The 25,248-nt window shown below is 41.7% G+C and overlaps 1 protein-coding gene across 1 annotated transcript in view; it reads left to right on the forward strand.

Annotated features, from left to right (window-relative positions):
* The first annotated feature begins 1,515 nt into the window (after positions 1–1,515).
* The window catches only part of LOC124580386 (pickpocket protein 19-like), a 151,545-nt gene continuing 127,812 nt past the window's right edge, over positions 1,516–25,248 (forward strand). The window contains exon 1 of the mRNA XM_047131259.1: positions 1,516–1,625. Within this exon, the coding sequence (XP_046987215.1) occupies positions 1,516–1,625 (110 nt within the window). The remainder of the gene's footprint in view (positions 1,626–25,248) is intronic.

The following is a 25,248-nucleotide window of genomic DNA, read 5'->3' on the forward strand; positions in this document are numbered from 1 at the left end:
GTGGGGATAGCACGCTGCCAACTGCGCCACGTGGGTCGAAGCCTGGTAAAAATTGTGTATTGTTATGATAATCATTGAGCTTCTTTCAACTTATCCTTCATTTGAGACGAGAGTATAAACATTGCGATTGCTTTTCATGTTGTCTTGTGATCAGTGATTCTCAGTCCACGCCTCTTCACGACCAGAAAGTGGACAGTCTCGAAGATTTATCCTGTGTCTTGTTGTGCCGCGTCTTCTCGTAGTAGGCCAATTACCTTTGCTAATTATTGCGAGGAAATAAGTTTATGATGTGGCTAAATTGTGTTATGTAGTTGCAGCGGTTTATCAGTGAATTATAAGCTTAAACTTTTGATGAGTGTCTGCTTAAGTAACACGTGGCTCTCAGTTACTGCCCACATTTATCGAAAGTGATGATGTACAGTATAGTAAATTGCCCCCTCTCCCCCCCCCCCCTCCGCCCCCCGACCACCAATCCGCCTGTTGTGCAGCAATACGTAGGGATCATCCACAGCCATTCATGACAGATGAAGGTCACAGCTGCAGCCATTACCAGTATATTATGTTCAGGACTTATTCTGTCAAAATGATCTCTAGAGTCGTAACCATTCAGTAGGATCTTCTAGGAGGCAGACGTCTGATGATACTCACTCTTTACTTTTTCTTTAGACGATCGAGTCACATTTAGTGTGATGTAACAAGGGCTCCAGCCTTTGGTGAGGTGGTATCGATGCTCAATGATATGGCTTAAATTAGATTACAATAATTAAAAGGTCTTGCTCGCTAGTACACAAAGTCGAGCGATTTTTGTACCTAGATAGTATCTGTAGACAATCGAGCGATTTTGTATATCGACAGCTGAGAGATATTTCTTGGTTATACACATGCTTTTGCGACAAAATCGCAATAATTTCTGACTCCCGCCACAACATTTCATGGTGTGGGTACGCTGGTAGCCATTGTCTCCTGTTATTATCTAGGCAGTGTGGGAAAAGGTGGGACGGTTTTTTGTTATGTTTGTTTTTGTTTATTCAATATCAGTGATTGTGAAAAAAAAGTCGAAAGTAAATTATAGTCGAAACGAGGCCCTTCCACAAGCAGATCGCGTTTCCACCAACGTTTCCTCTTTCTATTTTTTTTCACTACCCACAAGCCGCAATCCCAACTAGGTCAACCGTAAGTAGCAAATATCGAGGCATAAGGCATTCGAGTGTGTACACGATACAAAGTACCTAGACAGTGTATATACATTGTCTAGTAAGATGTCTACAGACAGTCCTTCAGCAATCCACAGACAGTCGCTCGATTTTGTATCCAAGTGTGTACTTGCCTTTACAGTATTAATATTTGTAACTGCGGATGCGCATGCAGACTGCAGAGGCTCGGAATGTGTCGGCCGTGAAGTGAGCAGAGGCTGTGCGCAGGCTGGCGTGGGCGGCGGCGGTGTGCGGCAGCGCGCTGCTGGCGGCCCTGGTGGGGGCGGAGGCGTGGCGGGGCTACGCGCGGGCGCCGGCCGCCATGCAGGTGGAGAGCACGCACTGGCCGCTGCGCGCGCTGCCCTTCCCCGCCGTCACCGTCTGCCCCGGCCGGCGCGTCGTCGCCCGCCTCGCGCTGCCGCTGCTCGCCAGGTCAGCCACTCCACACGAATTCCAGTCGTAAAGTATTCACTGTTAAATTACGTAATTACAGGGTGATTCAGGAGGAATATTGCATAATTTGTGAGGTGATTCTACATGTGAAACTAAGCGGAAAAGTCCTACGAACGTGCTTCCGATTTTCGATCTTTACGAACTGGAGCGGATTGAAGACTACACAGATCCGTAAATAATTTTGAAGATAGGCCTAAGTGTGGATATTACTTACCGAAATTCTACTCTACTGGCCATTAAAATTGCTACAGCACGAAGATGACGTGCTACAGACGCGAAATTTAACCGACAAGAAGAAGATGCTGTGATACGCAAATGATTAGTTTTTCAGAGCATTCACACAAGGTTGGCGCCGGTGGCGACATCTACAACGTGCTGATATGAGGAAAGTTTCCAACCGATTTCTCGTACACAAACAGCAGTTCACCGGCGTTGTGATGCCTCGTGTAAGGAGGAGAAATGCGTACCATCACGTTTCCGACTGTGATAAAGGTCGGATTGTAGCCTCTCGCGATTGCGGTTTATCGTATCGCGACATTGCTGCTCACGTTGGTCGAGATACAATGACTGTTCGCAGAATATGGAATCGGTGGGTTTTAGGAGGGTAATACGGAACGCCGTGCTGGATCCCAACGGCCTGTTATCACTAACAGTCGAGATGACAGGCATCTTCTCCGCATGACTGTAACGGATCGTGCAGACACGTCTCGATTCCTGAGTCAACAGATGGGGATGTTTGCAAGACAACAACCACCTGCACGAACAGTTCGACGACGTTTGCAGCAGCGTGGACTATCAGTTCGGACACCATGGCTGCGGTTACCATTGACGCTGCATCACAGACAGGAGCGCCTGCGAAACGACGAACCTGGGTGCACGAATGGCAAAACGTCATTTTTTCGGATGAATCCAGGTTCTGTTTACAGCATCATGATGGTCGCATCCGTGTTTGGCGACATCGCGGTGAACGCACATTGGAAGCGCGTATTCGTCATCGCCATTCTGGCGTATCACCCGGTGTGATGGTATGGGGTGCCATTGGTTACACGTCTCGGTCACCTCTTGTTCGCATTGACGGCACTTTGAACAGTGGACGTTACATTTCAGATGTGTTACGATCCGTGGCTCTACCCTTCATTCGATTCCTGCGAAACCCTACATTTCAGCAGGATAATGCACGACCTCATGTTGCAGGTACTGTACGGGCCTTTCTGGATACAAAAAATGTTCGACTGCTGCCGTGGCCAGCACATTCTCCAGATCTCTCACCAATTGAAAATGTCTGGTCAATGGTGGCCGAGCAACTGGCTCGTCACAATACGCCAGTCACTACTCTTGATGAACTGTGGTATTGTGTTGGAGCTGTATGGGCAGCTGTACCTGTACACGCCATCCAAGCTCTGTTTGACTCAATGCCCAGGCGTATCAAGGCCGTTATTAAGGCCAGAGGTGGTTGTTCTGGGTACTGATTTCTCAGGATCTGTGCACCCAAATTGCGTGAAAATGTAATCACATGTCAGTTCTAGTATAATATATTTGTGCAATGAATACCCGTTTATTATCTGCATTCCTTTTGGTGTAGCAATTTTAATGGTCAGTAGTGTAACAAAACTCTTATCTGCTTACTGAGTCATCTGGATAAAGATGTTGCATGGAATGGATAAAAGCCATCGGAATCTAACGTATGCCACACTCGCGTTTGTGGAATATCAAGCTGACGCCTAACGATCCGTGTTCTGGCGGTGGGACTCCGTTGTGCCACTGCAATACGTCTCCCCTTTCCTCAACTGACTGGATGGCCTCAGGTTCTTCTGTTACATGTACATTGGGTAGTGTTGCAGATTCACGTAATGTTTGAAAACTCTTGGAAATACCCTGGCACGAAGTGTTCATCGATCAGGGTAACGTTTGGCACTCTGTCACTGCCACATGGGCACTGCCATTACAGTACCTGTACACAAACAACATGTCTATGTATTCTGCATGGATGAACATATGCATTATGTCGGTATTCACGGACACAATGGACTTGCTCTTTTATCCAACACTGAAGCACGACATGCACACGGCCTCACTGCTGGAAAACCCGCACACCTCTTGCAGAATAAACCAGTCATCAGTCCCATCCACATTCCGCCTACCACAGCCCCTGCGCAGCATTTTGGTAAGTAATATTCACACTTGTCTTCATAATTATTCATGGGTGTGTGTCGTCTTCAGCCCACTCCAGTTCTGTAACAATCGAAAGCTGGACACATGTTCATGGCACTTTTTCGGTTTAGCTTCACATGTAGAGTTACCTAAAAAATTATGTGACATTCCTCCTGAACCACCCAGTACGTCACGAGGCTTGATACGCTTTGAAATTCTCCCATCACAGTACCATATCACGCGGCTACAAGAGCCAAAATCCCTCACTCAAATGATGTCGTCTAGTAATTCCTTTTCTACGTTTGAAGAGGAACAACGCCGCAACAGTCCCTGCTGAGTTATTAGAAGTGTAAAGCAACAATGCACCACTATTGTATGGCGCAGCGGGTGGGTGCCTTAGACGCATCCAGCGTGGTCAAACAAGCCTGCACCGCGAAGAATTACGTGGCAGACCATGTCCTGAAAATAGAGCGAACACAAGCATAACATAATCTAGGTGATGTTGGAACTAGTGAAAATCAGACACAGATCAGTTTCCAGCATCTTCCACGACATTTTGAACGTGACACAGATCTACGCCAGCTGATTTCCGCTACAGGTCACACCCGTTCAAAAAGCCTGTCGAACAGAGGTAGCTACAACTGTGTCGGCCCAATCCAGATGACCTCTTCAGCCGCCTAATCACAGTGGATGAGTGCCTTGGAGTATCACACTGACTGATCCTGGATCAGCAATGGAAACAGTGTCCGTCAAAAAAGACGAATAATCAATCACAGTTTGATAAATACAATCACGACACTTTCTGGGATGATGATGTTTGGTTTGTGGGGCACTCAACTGTACGGTCATCAGCGCCCGTACATAATCCCAATTTTTACACAATCCAATCTAGCCACTGTCACGAATAGTGATGATGAAATAATCAGGACAACACAAACACCCAGTCCCCGGTCAGAGAAAATCCCCAACCCGGCCGGGAATCGAATCCGACACACTGATCCAGCGGCAGCAACGCTGGCTACTAGACCGCGAGCTACGGACGACACTCTCTGGTGCAAAAGTTGTTACCGTTTGACAGTTAGAGGTGAACTAGCACTCCAAACGGTCAGAAAGCCGACAGTCACATGCGTCGTAAGGACAATGTTTGCTTTTAATTATTTTCTACTTAATTAACCAAGTAGTTGTTATATTTTTGCTTTCCATACATTGGTATGTTACCAAGAGACATGAAATATCGTGAACAAAATGTATAAACAGCCAAAGCACACTGCTTCAGTGACATAAGCTACAACTCATTCATGACGAAATACTTTTGTATATGTCAATATTTGCAAGTTATTCCCCTGAAAGCAAAAGCATACAAACACATATCATGCATGAAAAACAAGTATTTCTGTTGTTGGCTGTTGTTCTTATCATAGACACTTCCCTGGACACGTTAAATTTTTAATTATAATTCGTCCTTTCTTCTACTTCGTTTAACTTATTAAAACATGAATATTTTTGTAAATATAATTACCTTTTCTTCAAAAGCGAATGTTTTGAAGATTCTTGCCATTTGTGGCTCAGATTTAGCAACAGTTGTGGAATTGATTTTTCCTGTGTTGGAAAACAGTTTTATTGCTTTTGACGATATATTATTACGTCTGTGAGGTTTCCACTTAAGCTACAGTTGTAGCGGCTTATTTGATACATTAGGTAAAGTGAGTATTAGTTTCCATATTCGTTTCCTACGTTCCACATTCACTGATTTGACTGAAAGTGTAGCGAATAAAACTCTGCTTTGCTGGATAGATACATGACGTCTTTCTGTAAAAGGTTAAGTGTTCTGATGTTTACAAGCAACTTTTCTTTAGTAAACGTAAGCGACATTACTCAGTAAATGTCTGTACGTTACAAGAGAATCGTAAATAAACTGTCCTGTAATGCACCGTTTTGTGTCTCCCACGATTCCTAGGAAGCTAAATAATCGCAAATGTGGTGTACTTTCTTAGTGATTGTCGATTTTCACGGCGCTACATACAATGCTTGTTGTAAAAACTGTTACAAATCAGTATAAACGTTAGAATTCGTATTCATCCGATATCGTATTCCGAATTGTCGCTTGCCGTGCGGAGTGGCCGTGCGGTTAGAGACGCCATGTACGGACTGCGCAACCACTCCCGGTGGAGGTTCGAGTCCTCCTTCGGGCATGGGTGTGTGTTTGCTGCTCTTAGCATAACTGGTCACTTGGGGCACTGCAGTCGCTGGAGGCAACAAAAACAAGATGGAGTGTCACGACTGTTATATTAGACTGTGGAACCAACCGTCGTCAAGTTAGATGATGCAGGGTACCAGAACTAGCGTAAATTATCCCCATAAGGAGAACACTGTCACACAAAAGTATTACCGAAATCGAATGAGGTGACTGGAGCCTGCAAAGACAAAGCATCATAGAAAGTTGTCCAACAGGGGTACTTTTGCTACATTATACCACCCCAGGTCATTCTGTGTGGGACACAAACATGCTCTCAGATTTTACTTCACCTCTCATATTCTCCTGAGATGAGTAATGGACAGAGGCACTTTTTGGCACAGACAATAGGATTCCATTTATATCACTGTCATCAGGGGAAAGGACAAATATAAGCTCAAGTTCACCTCATCCCCCTCTCTTGCCTCCCCCTCCCTTCCCCCTCCCTCTTAGTGATACCCCTCCCCTCACCCATTCCCTCATTCCACTTCTCCTTCTCCCCCTACAAATTTAAGATGATGGATCTAGCACATCTGTCCTAAGTTAAAATGATAGTCTAAAGATCGGTGATGGTGGTTCTACCTCATGCATTTTACTATTTATTAATGTGCAATTACTCTGGAGCTGGCAGCGTCATGAGTGCTGGAGCAGACAGCATCGACCCACAAAGTGCATGTCGAAGGATATACAGATCTACAGACTGGTTTAAACAAGTGCCTCACAAGTTTCTACATCTCCAGCATCACCATTCCTCACACCAGGTTGCAGGAAGCATATCTATTCTACATATATATGTGTGTGTGTGTGTGTGTGTGTGTGTGTGTGTGTGTGTGTGGTGTGTGTGGTGGAAATGTAGTATGAGCTTTCATGTAAACGTCTAACCACGCATTTCCAGTTTATTTAAATCAATGAGTTATTGTGACAGGGCTTGGGATTCAGGGCATGCTTTGTAAATAAAAAAGGATGCATGGTAATCAATTATTTTGTTCACTCATTAAATGATTTATACATAGTCTGTGTTAGACAGTCTATCAAGGCTAGCAGCAGGAAAAAAACTTAATGTATGTAACGTGTACATGCATTACAAACCTTTCAGTAGAATATCTATCATCGCAGGGCATGAACTCTCTTTACCTAGATGTTTTGTTTTGCATGCAAAATTAATACTGTTAATACCATGTGTACAATACATCTTTCTCCTGTACAAAAAAAGCAAAAGTTTAATGTCCCATCAACAGTGCAGTCGTAGAGGCAGAGCACAAGCTCAGATTATGAAAGGATGGAGCGATTTAGGGAAACCATAGAAAACCGTAAGCTCGGTGGCCCAATGGAGAATTAACTTGTATGTGCAATCTATATAGCATCTCACTATATATATCATTTTCTTTTAAGCTTATTAACAGATGATATTGAAGTTCATTTACAACCTTTAAGCTGAAATCTGTATTCTCCAAATAAGAACATACAAAAAAAAACACACACACACTCACACTTAACAGTATGATATACTGGTCAAATTATTACTCACCCTTTCTCTCTCTCTCTCTCTCTCTCTCTCTCTCTCTCTCTCTACATCTTTCTCTCATCCCAATGAATAGTGGAAGTGGAGTCGTAATTCAATTCTACTACAGCACATGACCCACTTATCATGACAAAACAGATCGATTTTCATTTGGCCTATAGCATGAACCATATGTCCCTTGGACATGAACTGATGTACCACATGTGGATCATCGTCTGGACCACCATAACAGAATGTCAGGTAATCATCAACCATAAGAGGCACATGATTCTATCCGGTCTGTGTATATTTTAGATTATAGCCCAACAAACTCCAAAGTCCTTGATTTGTCACCCACTCACGTCTTTCATCAAACCAAAAACCCTATTGTGCACTGGCTTTATGCTATATGGATTATTGGTTTTATATCCAGACATTTCGAACGTATTGGGATGGCACTTTGTCACCTCATATGGAATACATTCCTTCACCCAGTAAATGAATCTGTCGATAAACATAAGGCAAACTTTGGGTCTTCAAAATGTTTTCACAATGTTATAATGAAACCAGTACATGTGGAGGCTGATAGGTCCCATATACACATTACAACATAAACGGGTTACAGGAACTGTACTGCAGTCTTCGCCATCTCAATAGCCACAAACTCTATATGTAAGATGGCAGTCCACTTAAAATCAGGCTTGGCTATAAATTGTCTACCCACACTCCACAACCATCCTCATCCCAACAACTGATTAATTTAATGTCATGGAGTATTCGAATATTTTCAATTGTCTTGCTAAAAATTGTCTCCTTCATCGATTTATAAAAAATCTTTCTCAATTCCACTCACCACAGACGATTTTTTATGGGTTTTTAAAACTATGTACTCCTTCAGCCACCGTTTCTAGTAGAACTAGGTAATGAAGGTGATTAAACAGTTCTATACCCAAATTGAGGCATTTCTGGAGGTTTCTATAACGTGTATTATATATTCTTTTGCCCTACAGCTTGGGAAGGAGCAATATTATGGAACTTGGTGCTCTGAATGCAGTGGCAAATTGCTGTGATTGACATGCAAGCTACTGGAATACGCTTAGTCTACCTGCACGACTTATCCTTCATCAGAATCATCTGCCACAGCTAAAAGTTTATTCGATGAATTTCAATATGATCCCCCAGTAGATAGAAAATGTTGCATGGCGAACCCATATAAATTGTTAAGAATGTAACTTGAATTGATAGTTCTGTTGAGCTTTCACCCTTTCATGGGTGGTTTGCCATGGTATGTCCATGAATTAGGCAGCAAAATGCTCCACGACTCCTGTACTCAAAGAATAATAAGATAGTACCATCAGATAAAAGCTCGAGTTTCACAAATGTTTTTATACATTGTGTCCACAATAACTCATGCGTGGTTTAGTAGTAGAGAGGATCGAGATTATATGTTGCCACGTATCCGCACTAGAATTGTTCGAATACATCTGAGTCCATGCAAAACCTTGCATGTTCCCCTAAGTTATAGGTATTAAATTTCTGCCAAACTTGCATCACACGCTCCTATTGCGGCGGAGTAATACAAGACTTTTTAAAAAAATAGTTTGTCATCCAGCTTATAGCAATTTTACGTTATCAACAGCACATACATAAAGTTAACACTATCATTATTGAAAATTTCTCAGCGAATCTGGATGATGAAGTCTCCACGGGTTATCAGCCGAGTCAAGGTGTCGTTCTGCGGCAACGTTTCAACAAGTGTCCTACTTGTTATCTTCAGGCCTGAAGATGACGAGTGGGAAACTTGTTGTAACTTTGCTGTAGAACGATGTCTTGACTCGACAGATAACCCTAGAAAATTTCATCATTACCATTCTTCTTCTTCTTCTTCTTCAGAAGGTGGAGTGAAAGACATCCATACTCCTCAGAGTATTGTATTGCACCATGTTTTTAAATAGTGCATACACATGAAGTTTCCTCACAACCAATCACATATACATTTGTAACCATATAGTCGAAAGTCCTGGGCTTTGTCATCTTATCTGTATAGGTCATCAACCGATTGTTACAATGTATTCCGTGATAATTACATGTTTACCACAGTGCTGTTTTCCGCATCATGCTGCATTTCACATCTCTGAAAGGTTTCTGTGATGCAATTTTTGTGGAGGCTATTGTAATAATACGTCCACTATTTGTGTATGCAATGAATGCTATATCTTTGAATACGAACTGTCTACATTCATCATAGAAACCATGAACATTAGCGAAAATATCTGTACTTTGAAACTGATGGAAAGGTTTAGAAGTGCTGATACAGTTATGCATTTATGTGGCCTTTATACAATTTCTTTGGGTGATTATAATTTACCACACACTTGCATGTGTAGTATAAATGCATTAGCTGTTCTATATGATGTAAAATTTTCTGAAGCTTCGAATTCTACAAAAACATTGATGGGTGCCAATTTTACAGATTCATTCTGTTTGGAGTTGTCTATTATTGTAATGGGCGCTAACTTTTGATATTTATACGGACTGAATATGCATGAGATTTTTCTTTCAGTCCCTGACAGTAAGATGGAGGAAAGCTTGAGTATGTACCAAATAGGAAGCTCTAAGCGATATTGCTCCAACCATTATGCAGATTTTCATGTGGGTAGAACAGTTTACTACTTTCGAATTCAGTCAAATCACTTACTGTATTTGTCTTCCTGTCACTCAGCAGTGTGAGTGTGATGATTCAAGGTATTTACAGTTGAATTTCTCTTTTAATAGGCCATGTTTGTGTGGAGGAATTCAGTATTATGTGGTATTCAAATAGCGCATCATATATCAGTAAATATTTTAAGCATTCCTCATTGATTACTCAAACATGAGGCATCTTCTATACAAGTCTATCAATCACAAATTTGCTCTCTTCGATCACACCTGTTCCTTGATGTAAGCATTGCTATCTGTAGCACTTCGTACTAGAATGAGTATTTGTTTTACATAGTTGAGAATACATTTCATTCTTCAAAAATCTCATCATCAGCATGATGTAAACACACTGAATTCATTTGTTAATGTTGTATCTTCTTTTTTGTGAACCATCCTGCATTTTCTACGCCATTCAGGTCCTGTTTCAATGTGGAAACATATAGTTTAAGAGTTGATGCGGTCTGTAAATTTCTTGTATTACCACCTTCAGAATTATTCAGTTCGTAACTTATTTCCTGAAACACAAATGTGAAGGCATTACGTGTAAGATGGGATATTGTTGCAGGGCCTCCATCCATTTTATTAAATTTTCCTTCGAAGTATAGAAAACTGATGCTTGGAATTGTTAAACCTACCTGGTGCTGACTGAGAATACTAGTCTGATCATTGTTATTCAACATAGCTGAAACAAAGTCTTCTGTGACAAGTATTCTCGTCGTATGAGCAATTCATTACGGTTCAATAGGACCAATCTATTGAGTTGTTTAAAGCCTAGTAATTTAAGGAGGCTGTAACTCTCCCGTTTTAGCATATTGTTTCCATGGTGAATTGGTACACTGATGAGTATGTGTATCGGTTTTATACCCTACCCACATACTGCTTCTGTTGTAAATGCCTTATGAGTTCTTCACCATGGAAGTTAATAATATGTCCTCGTTTTTTAATATTCAACTCGAGATTGTCTAATGTATCGATAGCCACTGGAAAGTATATGGCATTGGCTGGTATCTCAACGATTTTGTATCCTTGACTAACTGTACATTGTGTGAATCAATGTTACAATGTTGAACTTAATGTCAGTTGTGTTATTCAGCAGTATCTCTACCATTTAAGCAAACTCGTAAAATCTGTCAAGATTCGGTTGCAAACTTTGTGCCTATGAGAAACATAGGGATCGTAAAGAACTTTTCTGTACAAAACCTATTGTCTCCTTTGTTATTGATATTTGCACATACCGCAAACCACTACGCAAACTATTTTAGAAAATGTATTTCAGTCACTAGCATCATGTGCACCACTGGGTATCCACACAAATTTAACATCTTCTAGACTTAGTTTTCAGTTTGACTGTGTTATATTAGGAATGCTGTCATACATGTCCAAACCTTTTGCTTAATATATGCCACCGAGAATTCTTGGTCCTCCCACAACATCTAAATGTACATTTTCACGTTCTTTCGACTTTCACGTAGTCTTAGGCAACTTTTTTTTTTTTTTGCATAAACACTACTTGAAATGTTGCAATGTGAAACTTATTGATGAATTTTAGCTGATCGATATTTGTAAGTGGTCTGTTGGGTATTCCAGATAGAAGCTATTTTTGCACAATCCCAGTCAATGCCAGTATCATTTTAAGCATAGACCTTTTCCAATAGCCATAGATACCACTAAACTGTTGTGCCGTTTTGCCTCACCAAGCTGTTGTTGAGCGCTTTTTGCACTTTTCACTGTGATGGTTGGTGCTCCTCCAACCAATGACACAATAGCTGAAAGTCATGATAGTGCAGGACTTACGAATGTAAGAATTCCACTTGATGATGTCTGAAGTATTGGCGTTTTGGGTTCAAATGGTTCAAATGCCTGTGAGTACTATGGGACTTAACGTCTGAGGTCATCAGCCCCCTAGAACTTAGAAGTAGTTAAACCTAACTAGCCTAAGGACGTCACACACATCCATGCCCGAGGCAGGATTCGAACCTGCGACCGTAGCAGTCGCGCGGTTCCAGACCGAAGCGCCTAGAACCGCTCGGGCACCGCGGCCGGCAATTGGCGTTTTAATCAGTCTTATTTTTAATATTCTTTTCTTCTTCATGTAACATTTAGATATTTGACTGAGCGTATTTTTAAACCCTCTTGGGTTTTTTTAATGGTCAATGTGTGATGTTCATCACTTGCCAAAAATTTATCCTGGAACCCAATTTAAGTTGGGCTGCAGTGTTTTATTAAAAGTAAATGAAGAAGTATATTATCCTATACCTTTGTCTGTTTTTACATATATCTGATTAGCTTTGCCAGTTGAAATTCGATCTACAGGAATACATTTTGTTTGATCTTTATTTGTGGCATATGTGGTATCATGTTCTCTGCAAGCTTCATCCACTAGATTAATTTCTTTATCACCATCTTCCAGTTATTCTTCCATCTTCGTTCCCAACCTGCAGTATGTAAGAATATATATCTCTACAAATAAATTATTGAGAATACTGCGACTATCATGTACTATGACTTCTGCTATAAGTGCTATACTATGTCTGGATCGAGGTGTGAGGTTACAGGTCGGCTTTTCACATACATCTGCGGATGTCAGAATGAATCGCATTGGTGGCCCGAGAATAGTTAAGTCACTCCCCATTGAATCACATGCATGTAATGAAAAAGAGAAAACTAATAGAACAACGTGGCCCTAATACAAAAGATAATAAACAGTATGTTCATCTAACTTTGAAATAAAACAGTGGGCCACATATTCCCTGTTTATTAAAAAGTTTCTTTCTAGCATACATGAATAACAAATTATTAAAGGGTCTGTTTTATCACAAGAGATCCAGAGAACAAGAACATTACTAATAGTTAACATTGGCTACTCTAACAATTGAAAATCTCAGCAAAGATTGGATGATTTAGTGGTATCGGACAGGATTGTAATCTACACATGAATTATGGGAGAATAAAGACTGTGCTGGTCGCATAGAAATTGCCTTAATGCGGCAAAAGATAGAAAAACTACACATGTAACTAACATTTCCGGTTGAATTCTAATGAGCCTTTAATCACTCGTGAAAAGTGCTGAAGTCCTCAATGTGGATAATCTTAACACCATACCTGAAAAACGCACAATAATTCTCTCATCTTGTTCGCCCAAGTTGCGATTTCTCCGCAAAATCAACACTCACTGTCAGATGCATGGAGCATAGTGGGCACCATGATGTTCTGTAGATTGTGACATACCAGCTATCCACCCGATTTCCAAAGTCTCTAAGTCAGATCTTCTCTTCCATATTCCGAGCCTAAGTCTCCCCTACCATATCCCCAGCTGAAGAGCGTACTTTTCTCAGTTTTGAACAGAAGTCAAAAGTTCTTTACCGAGACTGTCTTCGTTCTCCAATCTGCAAGACTGCGCAATTCTCGGTTGCCAATGAAAACGGCTCTGCAAAGTGATGGTTAGTGATATTTTTGTCAACATGACAACAATTTCTCTTCCACAAAAAAGTTTTACAACACTGACCAGTTGTTACATACCTGGCCATGTGGTTCTGTCTTTATATTGTAGCCAGTGGAATCACATCGCACTTCACAGAATTTAGTGCCCCGATTTCTTTTACTATGCTATTTGTTTAATTTAACAAATGAGGAGCTCTCTTACAACTTTTTAAACCAGATGTTAGTCACTTCGTGTCAAGCAGAAAGTCGGTCCATTGGTTTACAAACAAAAAAGGATTCCTTTTCACAAAGCAGCCTGGCAACTCCTCACAGAACGCTGAGATGTTTACGTCTCACTGATTGCCCCGCACCTAGACTTTCCGGAAGGTGAGTTTTCAGCACAAAACAATTTTTTTCCCTGATACCCCTGCCTGTAAAACCTGAGACCTTCCGCGAGCGCAGGTCTTCGCGCTGCCAAGCTATTTCTGTAATGTAGCTCTGGACCCACATCGCACAGAGTGTATAGTATTATGGGAAAACCGCAGGGACTGGATGGCGCCTACACTGACAAAGGCAGAGTCGGTATCCAGAAGCAGAGTCGGTATCCAGAACCCGCCCTTGGCAGTTGCCTTTGCCTTGTGCTTTGCTCTGAAAAGGCAGGCTGCAACAGCAATGGAGCTACGTCCGAACATCAGGTCACTGGTCCGGCCTACTGCATCCAGCCTGATTCAGCACACACCCATCTGAACTACAGAGAAATTACATACATGGTGGCCACCAGGAAAAAGAACGAATTAATATAGAAGAAGGTGACTTAATCCTGGCAGTCATCGACGTTAATAATTACAATCCTTAACTGTTTTCTAGAGTGATGGGAATAAAGTTCAGATAGTAATGATTTTAAATCAAATCATGAATGGCACGCGAGAAATGCCTGTCCGGCAATGGACTGCCATGTGGCAGAGGGATTGTGAGCCTTGTTATGTAACACATCTTTGACATCTAACCAACTGATAAATGATGAAGAGGTACCAAGCTGTAGAACCAACACCTTGTTCCCATAATGTCTTATGACATGCTCTTCAAGAAACACATCCAACTGAATATGTCTCTGTAATTATTCATTGCAGAAACTATCTGCTGTTTCGTTGTCTTTGCTATCCTTTAGAATCTATGTTCCAACATTTGTCTGCTGCACCTTGAATACTGTGAAGTATTGAAATGGCTAATGAGTTAGGTGCTTGTGGAGTGGTAGGGCTAGATCATCAAATAAACAATACAATAACAATTTCGTTAAAATAAACCAGCACTGTGCTCATTAAGTAACAAGACATAAATAGTTTTCCAGAAGTTTACAGTGCAATTATAGAAGCCAGCGGGTGTCAAGTTAGATTCCTTTTATAATCAATCAGGTGTGGGTAGGATTCAAACCCGGCACCTGTTCACAGTACTGGACGCGCAGTTCTACAGATAGCTGGCCAAATAGCGCAGTCAGTGATACTTTCAAAACATGTAAATAGAATGTCCAACGCACAGTAACCAGCTCTCAAAAGTGGATGGCTCTTCAAAGTTTCTCATGGTTACACATTACATTCCCTAATGCCCAGAAATACACTTTCATAAATAAAAGGAATTATCCGAACACGACGGCACTCGGTAGACGTGATTTATATGTAGAGATAAACAGATTATTACGATTTCGAATTATTATTTATTCAAGAAAACAACTTCACAAATCAAAAACCTGTTGGTCCACCTCCGGCCCATATTGAAGCAGTTATTCGGCTTAGCGTTTATTGACAGGTGTATTGTACATGCGCCTGGGGGATGACGTACCGTATTCTGTCAAGTTGGCGTGTTAGATCGTCAAAATCTCGAGCTGGTTGGATGGTCCTGCACATAGTGTTACAACATTTTCAATTGGAGAGAAATGTGCCGACGTTGCTGACCAAGTTAGGGTTGGTAAGTTCGAAGACAAGCAGTAGAAACACTCGCCATGTGCGGATGGCCACTATGGTGCTGAAATGTAAGTGTAGACGGTGATAGTAAGTTCCTATAGGACCGAACCGCTGATGTCATCGGTCGCTAGGCTTACACACTACTTAATCTAACTTAAACTAACTTAGACTAAGGACAACACACACACCCATGCCCGAGGGAGGACTCAAAACTCCGACGGGGGGAGCGGCGCGAACCGTGGCAAGGCGCCCTAGAACGGACAGCTATCCCGCACGACGTAAGTCCAGGATAGCTTGCCATGAAGGACAACAAACCGGGGCGTAGATTATCTCTGACGTACTGCTGTGCTGTAAGGGTGTCACGTATGACAACCCAAGGGTCCTACCATAAAGTGAAATGGCATCCCAGACCATCACTCCTGGTTGTCGTGCCGTATGGTGAGAAACGGTCACGCTGGTATCCCATCACTGTCTGGGACGTCTCCATACACGTCTTCGCTGGTCATTGGGGCTCATTTCTAAGCGAGAGTCACAACTGAAGACAATTATGCTCCAGTCAATGAGATTCCAAGCCGAACGTGCCCGTCACGACTACAAAATGTCTAGTTGGTGTACAAAGATCAATGGTAGTCGGCTCAGAGGTCATCGTGGGCTCAGTCCCCTTTCCGTGAGCTCTCTATTAATGGTCCTTTTGGTCACTGAAGCATAACTTGCACATCGGCTCAATGATAATAATGAATCCGGATCTCTGAGTGCCTCTCTGACAATTGCTTGGTCCTCATGTTCTATTGGGGCTCTAGGTCAATCACTTCCTTCTTGATGCTGAGTTTGGCCATGTTTCACCTATTCCTGCAAACATCTTCGAATAGTGGCATCGCACTTTCTCAAATGTCGAGCAATTCTACAATTATTTCAACTGACTTTTTTGACCACAGCTAGATGTCCTCTCTGAAATGCATGCCTGTTCACATACCTCTCTGAGAGGCATAGTTACTTTCCAACTATGTACAGGGAATGAAATTTTCAAATACTTTACACCTTGGTTTCGACATGTTCTTTGTGTGCAATCCTTACGAGCTATGCAGTGAAATTGTGCTGCAGCGTCACACATTCATCCATTAGCTGCCAAGGTTTACAGTTTTGCATTTTCCGTCGATATCTGTATGAATATCAATTTGTGACTAATTTGAATAAATCCTTCATGATGCGTCGTTTAATTTGTCCTTACGTGTTTATTTAAAATAATCTTTCACAATATTAATAAATAATTTAAACCTCACTAACAACAATAAGTTAAAACAACATTGCTTGTATCTCCATCTACGTTGATACCCTGCAAATCACATTTAAGTGCCTGGCAGAAGGTTAATCGAACAACCTTCACAATAATTCTCTATTGTTCCACTCCCGAACAGCGATCGGAAGAAACGATCTTCCAGTGAGAACTCTAATTTCTGCGCATCTGCCTTTCCCATCTTTGTTTTTACGGGTAAGATCCAAGAAAATTTGAAATATATATCAACGTCCATTAAAACAGTTTTGAAATCTTTATTATTTCATGAGTACTGCTTCACATATAAAACCTGGCATAAGTCGTACAAGCTTTGTAGCACGACCTATGTTTTGTACGCTGTTGTGGATTTTTCAAGTTAACACCTCCACAACTGTTCGACAATGCATCGTTCACGGAGCTCTGAAATGAATGATATGATTTCGTTCACATATCCAGTGTTTCCTGTGTGGGTTATGCGGTAAGCAGTCTGAATCATTCCACTAATTCATTGCAGTGTTATCCAAGTGGCAGTGGGCGTAAGGCGAATTTGCTGTCATTCACAAGTAATTTGTAAGTATAGTCGCCGGTTTACGACGTCGACATTTTAAAAATTGAACTATACACTTTTGTCTGCGGCATTTTAAACAAATTCTAAGAGAATTTCATCTACATATCACTTATTTTATGTGATCAAATAATTTTAAGTTAACAGCGCCGTAAGCCACTGTCCCACCTTCAGGAGAAGAGATTCGACGGACGTCAGCCCTCTTATACCAAAATGAGCACGGTTTGTATGTTTATTTCCACGGTTGTCATACCAATTACTCAAAATATTGATCTTGAGCATTGCTACACGCTATTAGGTGATTCTGGAGACACAATACTGTACGTTGAATTTCGCCTGGAGTTAACAAGAGCACCGGCCCGTGTTGCAAGGCATTTCATGACTTCGTGAGTCGTTGGTGTCTCCCAACAGACGTCTTGTTTTAATTTTCGCCGCAGATAAAAGTATACAACTGTTAATTTTCGTGAGTCTGCAGGCCATTTTGCTTTTCCAGAATGACCGTTCCAGTGCTCTCCAAATGTTGCCTAAAGACGGTCTGTCACTACATGTGCAGAATGAGAGATACATTCGTCATGTTAGCACGACACTGATCACCTTATGTCCAGTGGTATGTCTTCCAATAACTGCGGTAGCAGCATATCGCATCAACTCGAGATAATTTAGCGTATTTAGTTTCCTGTCAATAAAACATGAATCCATTATGTGGGTCTTGAAAAATAAGCACCAAACCTTGATAGACCAAGAGCGTTGTTATCATCCACTTCCTTGAATCAGCATCGATTTTTAGCTGACGATTAGTGCTCATTGCGAAGATTGGCTTACTCAATATTTGTAAACGAAGTTTCTTCTTTAAATAATATTTTGTTTAGATGGGCCTTATCACTTTGCACTTTCACTATGAAAGTATAGATGCAGCTAAATGTAAGAGGATGAAATGCGATGGAGTGCCAAGATGCGTCTTTCATCACGTGCTTTTTTTTCCTTTTTGTATTTTATTCTAGTCACTTCCACTTTCTAGACCTTTTTTCATAACGTTTGCAAGGGCAGATCGTGAGTGCCTGACACTGGATACTCTTCAGCAAACAACTGCATCGCTGCTCTAATAGTTTGCCGACATTCTACATAATCAGCATTCACTTTTTCGACAGTTGCATACACTGCGAATGTCTCAATAGCTTTCCGAGCAAGTTATCTCACTCGTACAACAGCAGAACACAGACTGATGACATCCAAGCGTACAGGTAAACACAAGAACCATACCTGAGTTACGTGTTTGCTTACATTTGGTGTAGTAGGGCACACATTCATAGAACCTCTTCTTTTGATTGTGGGGCAGTGTTTTGCAGCGCTGTTATCTTCATATTACTTGATAAAGTCTCATACATGGTATGTCACTCTTTAGAATGCATAGAAAAAAGTATACAGTTCCAATAGAAAACAAGCAAAGTTGGTGCCGTAACTCGGCGATTATAAGCGATGAAAATTGCTTACGAGCATTAGTATATTTGCCATACTGTCCATTGTCCACTGTCCACTGAAAACCGCACCTCGATATATTTCTTCATCTGGATGTATATGGGCTGGCCTGTCTTAGCTACCTCACCCTGTATATGACAAAGATGATCGTTCATTTTTTAATACTGAATGTCAAAAATAGAACTACTATCATGTACCTTTAATGCTGATTTAATAATAAAATGACGGGAAAAATATCACGACAACAAAAACTAATTAATGTAGAGTAATGAAATTTCGGGAATACATTTATCTGTGTTACATATTTAAGTGATAAACGTCCCAAGATCACAGGTTAATGTAGCCGCGATATACTCCATTGCAAATGTGAAATTCTGGTACATTAATAACCGATAACCACCAGATCGTTGAATAAAAGCATGCAAAATTGCATGCGTTGTGTTGTACAGCTGCCAGATGTCAGCTTGTGGGATGGAATTACATGCCTCTAGCACTTCGTCGGTCAATATAGAGGCGGTTAATGCTGTTTTTGGACAACGCTGGAACTGTCGTCCAATGATGTCCCATATGTGCTCGATTGGAGCAGGCCTGATGACCAAGCAGCCCAAACCAACGTGTCGACACTCTGTATAGCAGGTTGGTTTGCAACAACGGTACGTGGGCAAGCGTTATCCTGTTGGAAAACACTCCCTGGAATGCTCTTCATGAATGGCAGCGCAACAGGTCGAATCATCAAACTGAAGTACAAATTAGCAGTCAGGGTGCGTGGGATAACCAGCAGAAAGCTCCTGCTGTCATATGAAATTGCACCCCAGACCATAACTCCAGCTGTAGGTCATTTGTGTCCAGCAGGCAGAGAGGCTGGTTACAGGCCCTCAACCAGTTTCCTTCTCACCAACACACGGCTCTCACTGGCACCGAGGCAGAACCAGCTCTCATCAGAAAACACTACAGACTTCCACCCTGCCCTCCAATGAGCACTTTCTTGACATCTCTCAAGTCACAAATGACAGTGGTTTAGGATCAGTCGAATGCACCCCACAGGGCGTCGGGCTCAAAGCTGTCTTTGAAGTAATCGATTTGTAACAATTGGTTGCTTCACTGTAATGCCAACTGCTGCTCAGGTTGCTGCTGTAGATGCAGAACGATGTGTCTTGCCTTAGCCGATCACGGTGCTCTTCTCTCTCGGTAGTTCCACGTGGTCGACCGGAGCCCGGCCGTCTTGCGATTGTACGTTCTCGCGACCACTGCTGTGCACAACCACATACATTGACTACATTCCTGCCAAGTGTTTCTGCAAATTATCGCAGAAGGAACATCAAGCTTCTCGTAGTTCTATTACACGACCTTCTTCAAACTCAGTGAGGCTTTGATAATGGGGTTTTGTCGCCTTAAAGGCATTATTGACTAACATTCACCATGCCCAATCTCAAAGATGACTAACTTTCACAGCCGTTACAGTGTGTGCTTAAAGCAATCCTGATTTGCATCTTCATAGTGATGCTACCAGCGTCACTCTTATGCGACTGGCGCGAAATCTGAACAGAGGTCATTCTTCAGATGTAGAAACACTCCTAAATGCTTTCGTTTTTTTCGCACAACTCCTTTGTGTTGCTATTTTTTCAGTCAGTGTAATTTTGTATTTCCTACTATGTGGGCTTTTTATTCGTTTTGTTGGGGCATTGTTTTTTCAATATATGTATATTAGTCGCGTGTAGTATTTCTGCACACATTTTTAATTCTTTTGCTAAATATTTGTCACATTTCGAGGTTTTTAAGACTACTGAGGCAGTAGAAAAGCTGTTGTTTCAACTTTTCTTTTCCAAACCCAGATTGTCTGCTTGGTTACACTTATAGGTAACGCACCCAACACACGAATTTCTTCCCTGGTCGCTCCGTATGTTCCATTTACCTTGCTATTGCTGTCACATTTGATGAAATCGCCAATTGTATGTTATTCTTCTTCACTATTCACATTACTGGTCGTTTGCGTGAGTTGGAGTTTCAGTAACAGGCTTCAGTGTTTCTCTGACAGGCTGGCCTCTCTCCAACTGCCACTCTCTTAGCAATCGTAACTTCTATTGAATAATCTTACAGACCTCAACGACGTTGAACATATTGACTTTACTCCAGAATTTTGTGTTAATCTATTATTAAATGTTGCTCTCGGATTCTACATTAACGATCTAGTATGTTTTTCTACCTGGACATTTACATCCCTTAAACTTCCACTGATCGTTTCATTTCTCATGTTAAGATAGAGACACATCTACTGAAGCTGAATGTGTGACACACATGCGACTTTGTTCATAGTGTAATGTATAACAGTGTAACTACCTCTTCCTTCAGTGCATATACTGTATTCCCAAGCTATATGCTAGTTAACTTCAAGATCCATTACTCCATCTGTTAACTTGCTAAGTTTTTCTTTAATGTTTCGTAGATTTTCTATGTTTGTTTGCACTTTGTATCAAAATATTTAATACTTATATTTTTGTGTATATCTCTGAAAATATTTGTCAATTCCGCTCTGTGGGTTACATACATTCGACTATGAATATGTATCGTACGACCTTATTTATCCATGTTGTGCTATGTGCTGAGGCATTCAATAGCATTATAGTAATATTATCTTTAAAATGATCAGTCTCCACATATAGTCCTAAGCAGATCATCATTTTAGTTCCTGTGTGTCCTTGATAAATTTCTTTTGGATACATGTTATGTTGTTCGAAAGTGGTAGTAATGTTTGGGTTATCCCTTACCATCTGTTTTCGTGTCCTCGAGCATGTTTCACTCAAATAAAAAATCTATCTACGTGTGACGACCAAAACAGAAATTTTTTCGCATCTTTTCAGTTTTCATCAAGTATAAACGCATCGCTTTCCAGCGATGAAACAGTACCACCTTCACAGAATGCCTCGTATATAATGAAATCAATGCCTGACAACATCTCTTGTAATAGCTGATACTAAGGCTCATATGACGTTTTTAAAATGCATGGACATGCTTCAAGCGAACTTCATCAGGATATGTAAGCAGTTACATAATATTCAGCTTGCCACAATCTGATGGGCCCGTAATTATCGACTGTATATTGTCAGACAGTATTGCACCATTCTGTATGATTTGAAGAGGTGTTTCACACATTTAGTCATGATGTTAACTGTGTTACTACATCAGCAGACAAGATATTTTATAGAAAGAAAAAACATGACTTATGCTCTCCTATTAACTATTCATGGATACATTACAAATTTTACATGATACTGTATGTATGAAAATACTTAAATATGGTAATAATTCTGTGTCTACGTCTGGCATGGTGAAGTCATATATATATTATGGACGGTCACAAAGCACGTGTCAGCTGTTTAATCGCATTCTGGCGTGAAAACTCGACCACATTCTTTCACAGCTTCTTACAGAAGCTACTTGCATAAGGTTGCCAGTTAATATGTTCAGTAACACAACGGACTGCAGAGCTCACGTGCAGTAAATTCATAATATATGTTCTTGTGGGTACAAGAACTCTGTGTCGTTACGTATGCTCACTGTTCATTGTAAGTCACCACTGCAAGTGTGTTCTGCTACTTGAGTGAGAGGTTCGGACAGCTGGCAACGGTCGGAAGAGTGGTGTGTGGAGCCCTCGCCCCTCCATACCGCTTCCATGACGGCTTAGACCGACGATGACACTGCGGCCAGTCGCTCTCACGCGATCCTCAGCACCTGATCGCCGAGTTCTTCTTTTGCCAGTCACTCCTACGAGCGTTTTCCCACCTGCATTTCGAAATCTGTATCTTCAAATTCAGTGGCCAATATCAGTCGTTTTTCACTGTTGGGTCATTACATAAAATTATCAACTCTACTTGGGTAACCTATAGTTTCGAAATACGTTCTATCATGGTATCAAGTTTGACTAATGTAATTAAATTCACAAAACTTCAGAGAATACCTATTTATGAATTCTTAAAACAAAAAATCATTTAGTTTGTCAGAATATAAGTACTGGAATTCCCAAAATAGAGATATTTCGGCTTACTCCAATGAATGTGAAATGTAGGACAAAGCAACTAACATGAAGAAACAGCCTATAAAACGTGGCCGGAATCGAAATAATGATAATGTTAGATAACGTATGCCATTAGAAATAAAATCTAATTTGCCTACTTTAAGAGTCTCTTCAAAATCTACACCAGAAATGGGTAACGAATAGAAAGGATTGTTTAAAATTTATTTAGAAGAAATTTAAAGGATGTCTAGAAGTAAATGTAGCCAGTGCGATATGATATATTGTCTCCTCCAAACAAACCTCTCGGGTTTGCCACCAGGTAGTATTTTGCAAATCCCACAATAGAAGAGGAAAGGACATGACTAGTGGTGGTACAGGGTGCCCTCCGCCACGCACTGTACGGTGGCTTGCAGAGTATCTGTGTGGATGTAAATGCAGAATATTTCATTGATGCAATTCAGGCGGTGGTAGATACTATTGTTCAGGCTGCAAGATGCGACTGATGATAATCGCGCGGCGGCGTCGAAATTTATTAGGCCAGCAGTGGGCAACAGACGTACGCAGGGCGGCGCTCACAGTTGGATGAATGCGGCGCTGGTAGTGCCCCGTGCCGGGAGCCGCAGAGAGGCCTTCCACGCGTGGGCCGTGGACAATGACTGTGACTGTGCTGCCGGACTCTCCTGTAGCAGAAAAAAACTAAATTAAACTCCGTCCGGACAGGCCATGAAGGCCCCTACATTACTGACCGGCCGCCGTATCATCCTCAGCCTAGAGGTGTCACCGGATGCGGATATGGAGCGGCATGTGGTTAGCACACCGCTCCCCGGACCGTATGTCAGTTTCCGAGACCGGAGCCGCTACTTCTCAATCAAGTAGCTCCTCAGTTTGCCTCACAAGGGCTGAGTGTACCCCGCTTGCCAACAGCGCTCGGCAGACCGGATGGACTCCCATCCAAGTGCTAGCCTAGCCCGACAGCGCTTAACTTCTGTGATCTGACGGGAACCAGTGTTACCACTGCGACCAGGCCGTTGGCCCTGTAGTTGAAAGCTGAATTCAATCTCAGTAATGCAGTGTGTCGGGGTCATGAATCGGAAGTTCTTGTTTTTCACGTTTTAATTTAGAGAATGCCAGTGCTTGACTTCAGGCGCGCTTAATTGAAAACCTGCAAGATTTCTATAAGACTGTCCGCCGTACGGATATATATAGCCTCCTTGAAAAGACAGTCGCAGAATGATGACTCTGAAGACAAAACTTTTCTCGTGAAACATGCTATGCCCCGTGATCGGTCAATGCTTCGCTACGGCTGATTTATCAGTTCGGCCCAGACGTGTATGGTCATGATTTCCAGTATAACGTTGTAAGATTTCCCACATTCGCATGGAGTCTTGTGTACGCCATGTTTCCTAAGGTCAAGATCCTCTTTGACCAAATACAATAAATTCCTCAATTTTGCTGGTGGACGAAAAACACACTCAATGCCGTGTCTCTTGAGGATTTTTCTATTCTTAATAACATGCCACCAAAATACGGCAACAACGCCGTCGCAGTGTGTACCCCCGCATCTTCATTTACGTCTTTGCACTGAATTTGCTTCGAATGGAATGCACAGAGAATTTGTCTATCAGAACAGCCATTCCGTTGGAACACCGTTCTTAGGTGTTGTAACCCGCCAGGCAGACTTTCGGTATCTGCGATCACATGTGCACTGTGTACCAGAGACCGTAAGGCACTACCGTCTTATGCACAAAGACAGCTTGTAGCCTGCAAATGTAGCTCGGTATGAGTTGTTCTGCGGCAGACATTATGTCCCAGTATGCCATCAACTTTTCTTCTAATCGTCACATTTAGGAATTGTAAAACGCGACCTTTTCCATACTTTTCTACTTTCTCCTATTCGCTGTTGACCAGGAGATAGTTGTAGTAGATAGCCACTTAGTTCTATGCTGAGAGAGTGTGTGTAGAATAAGACAAGAGGGGTTTAAAAATAAATACAGAGAAAACTGAGCATATAAAATTGGGCGGTAATAAAAAAATATAATTTAGACAATGGGAATTTTATGATTAAATGCTGTTCTTATTGTAAACACGTAGGTGCAACTATACCAAGAATGTAGACAATAGCCGGCCGGTGTGACAGAGCGGTTCTAGGCGCTTCAGTGTGGAACCCCGCGACCACTACGGTCGCAGGTTCGAATCCTGCCTCGGGCATGGATGTGTGTCATGTCCTTAGGTTAGTTAGGTGTACGTAGTTCTAAGTTCTAGGGGAGTGATGACCTCAGACGTTAAGTCCGATAGTGCTTAGAGCCATTTTTT

Source organism: Schistocerca americana, chromosome 1 (assembly GCF_021461395.2).
Source record: "Schistocerca americana isolate TAMUIC-IGC-003095 chromosome 1, iqSchAmer2.1, whole genome shotgun sequence".
In the NCBI taxonomy this organism is placed as follows: domain Eukaryota; kingdom Metazoa; phylum Arthropoda; class Insecta; order Orthoptera; family Acrididae; genus Schistocerca; species Schistocerca americana.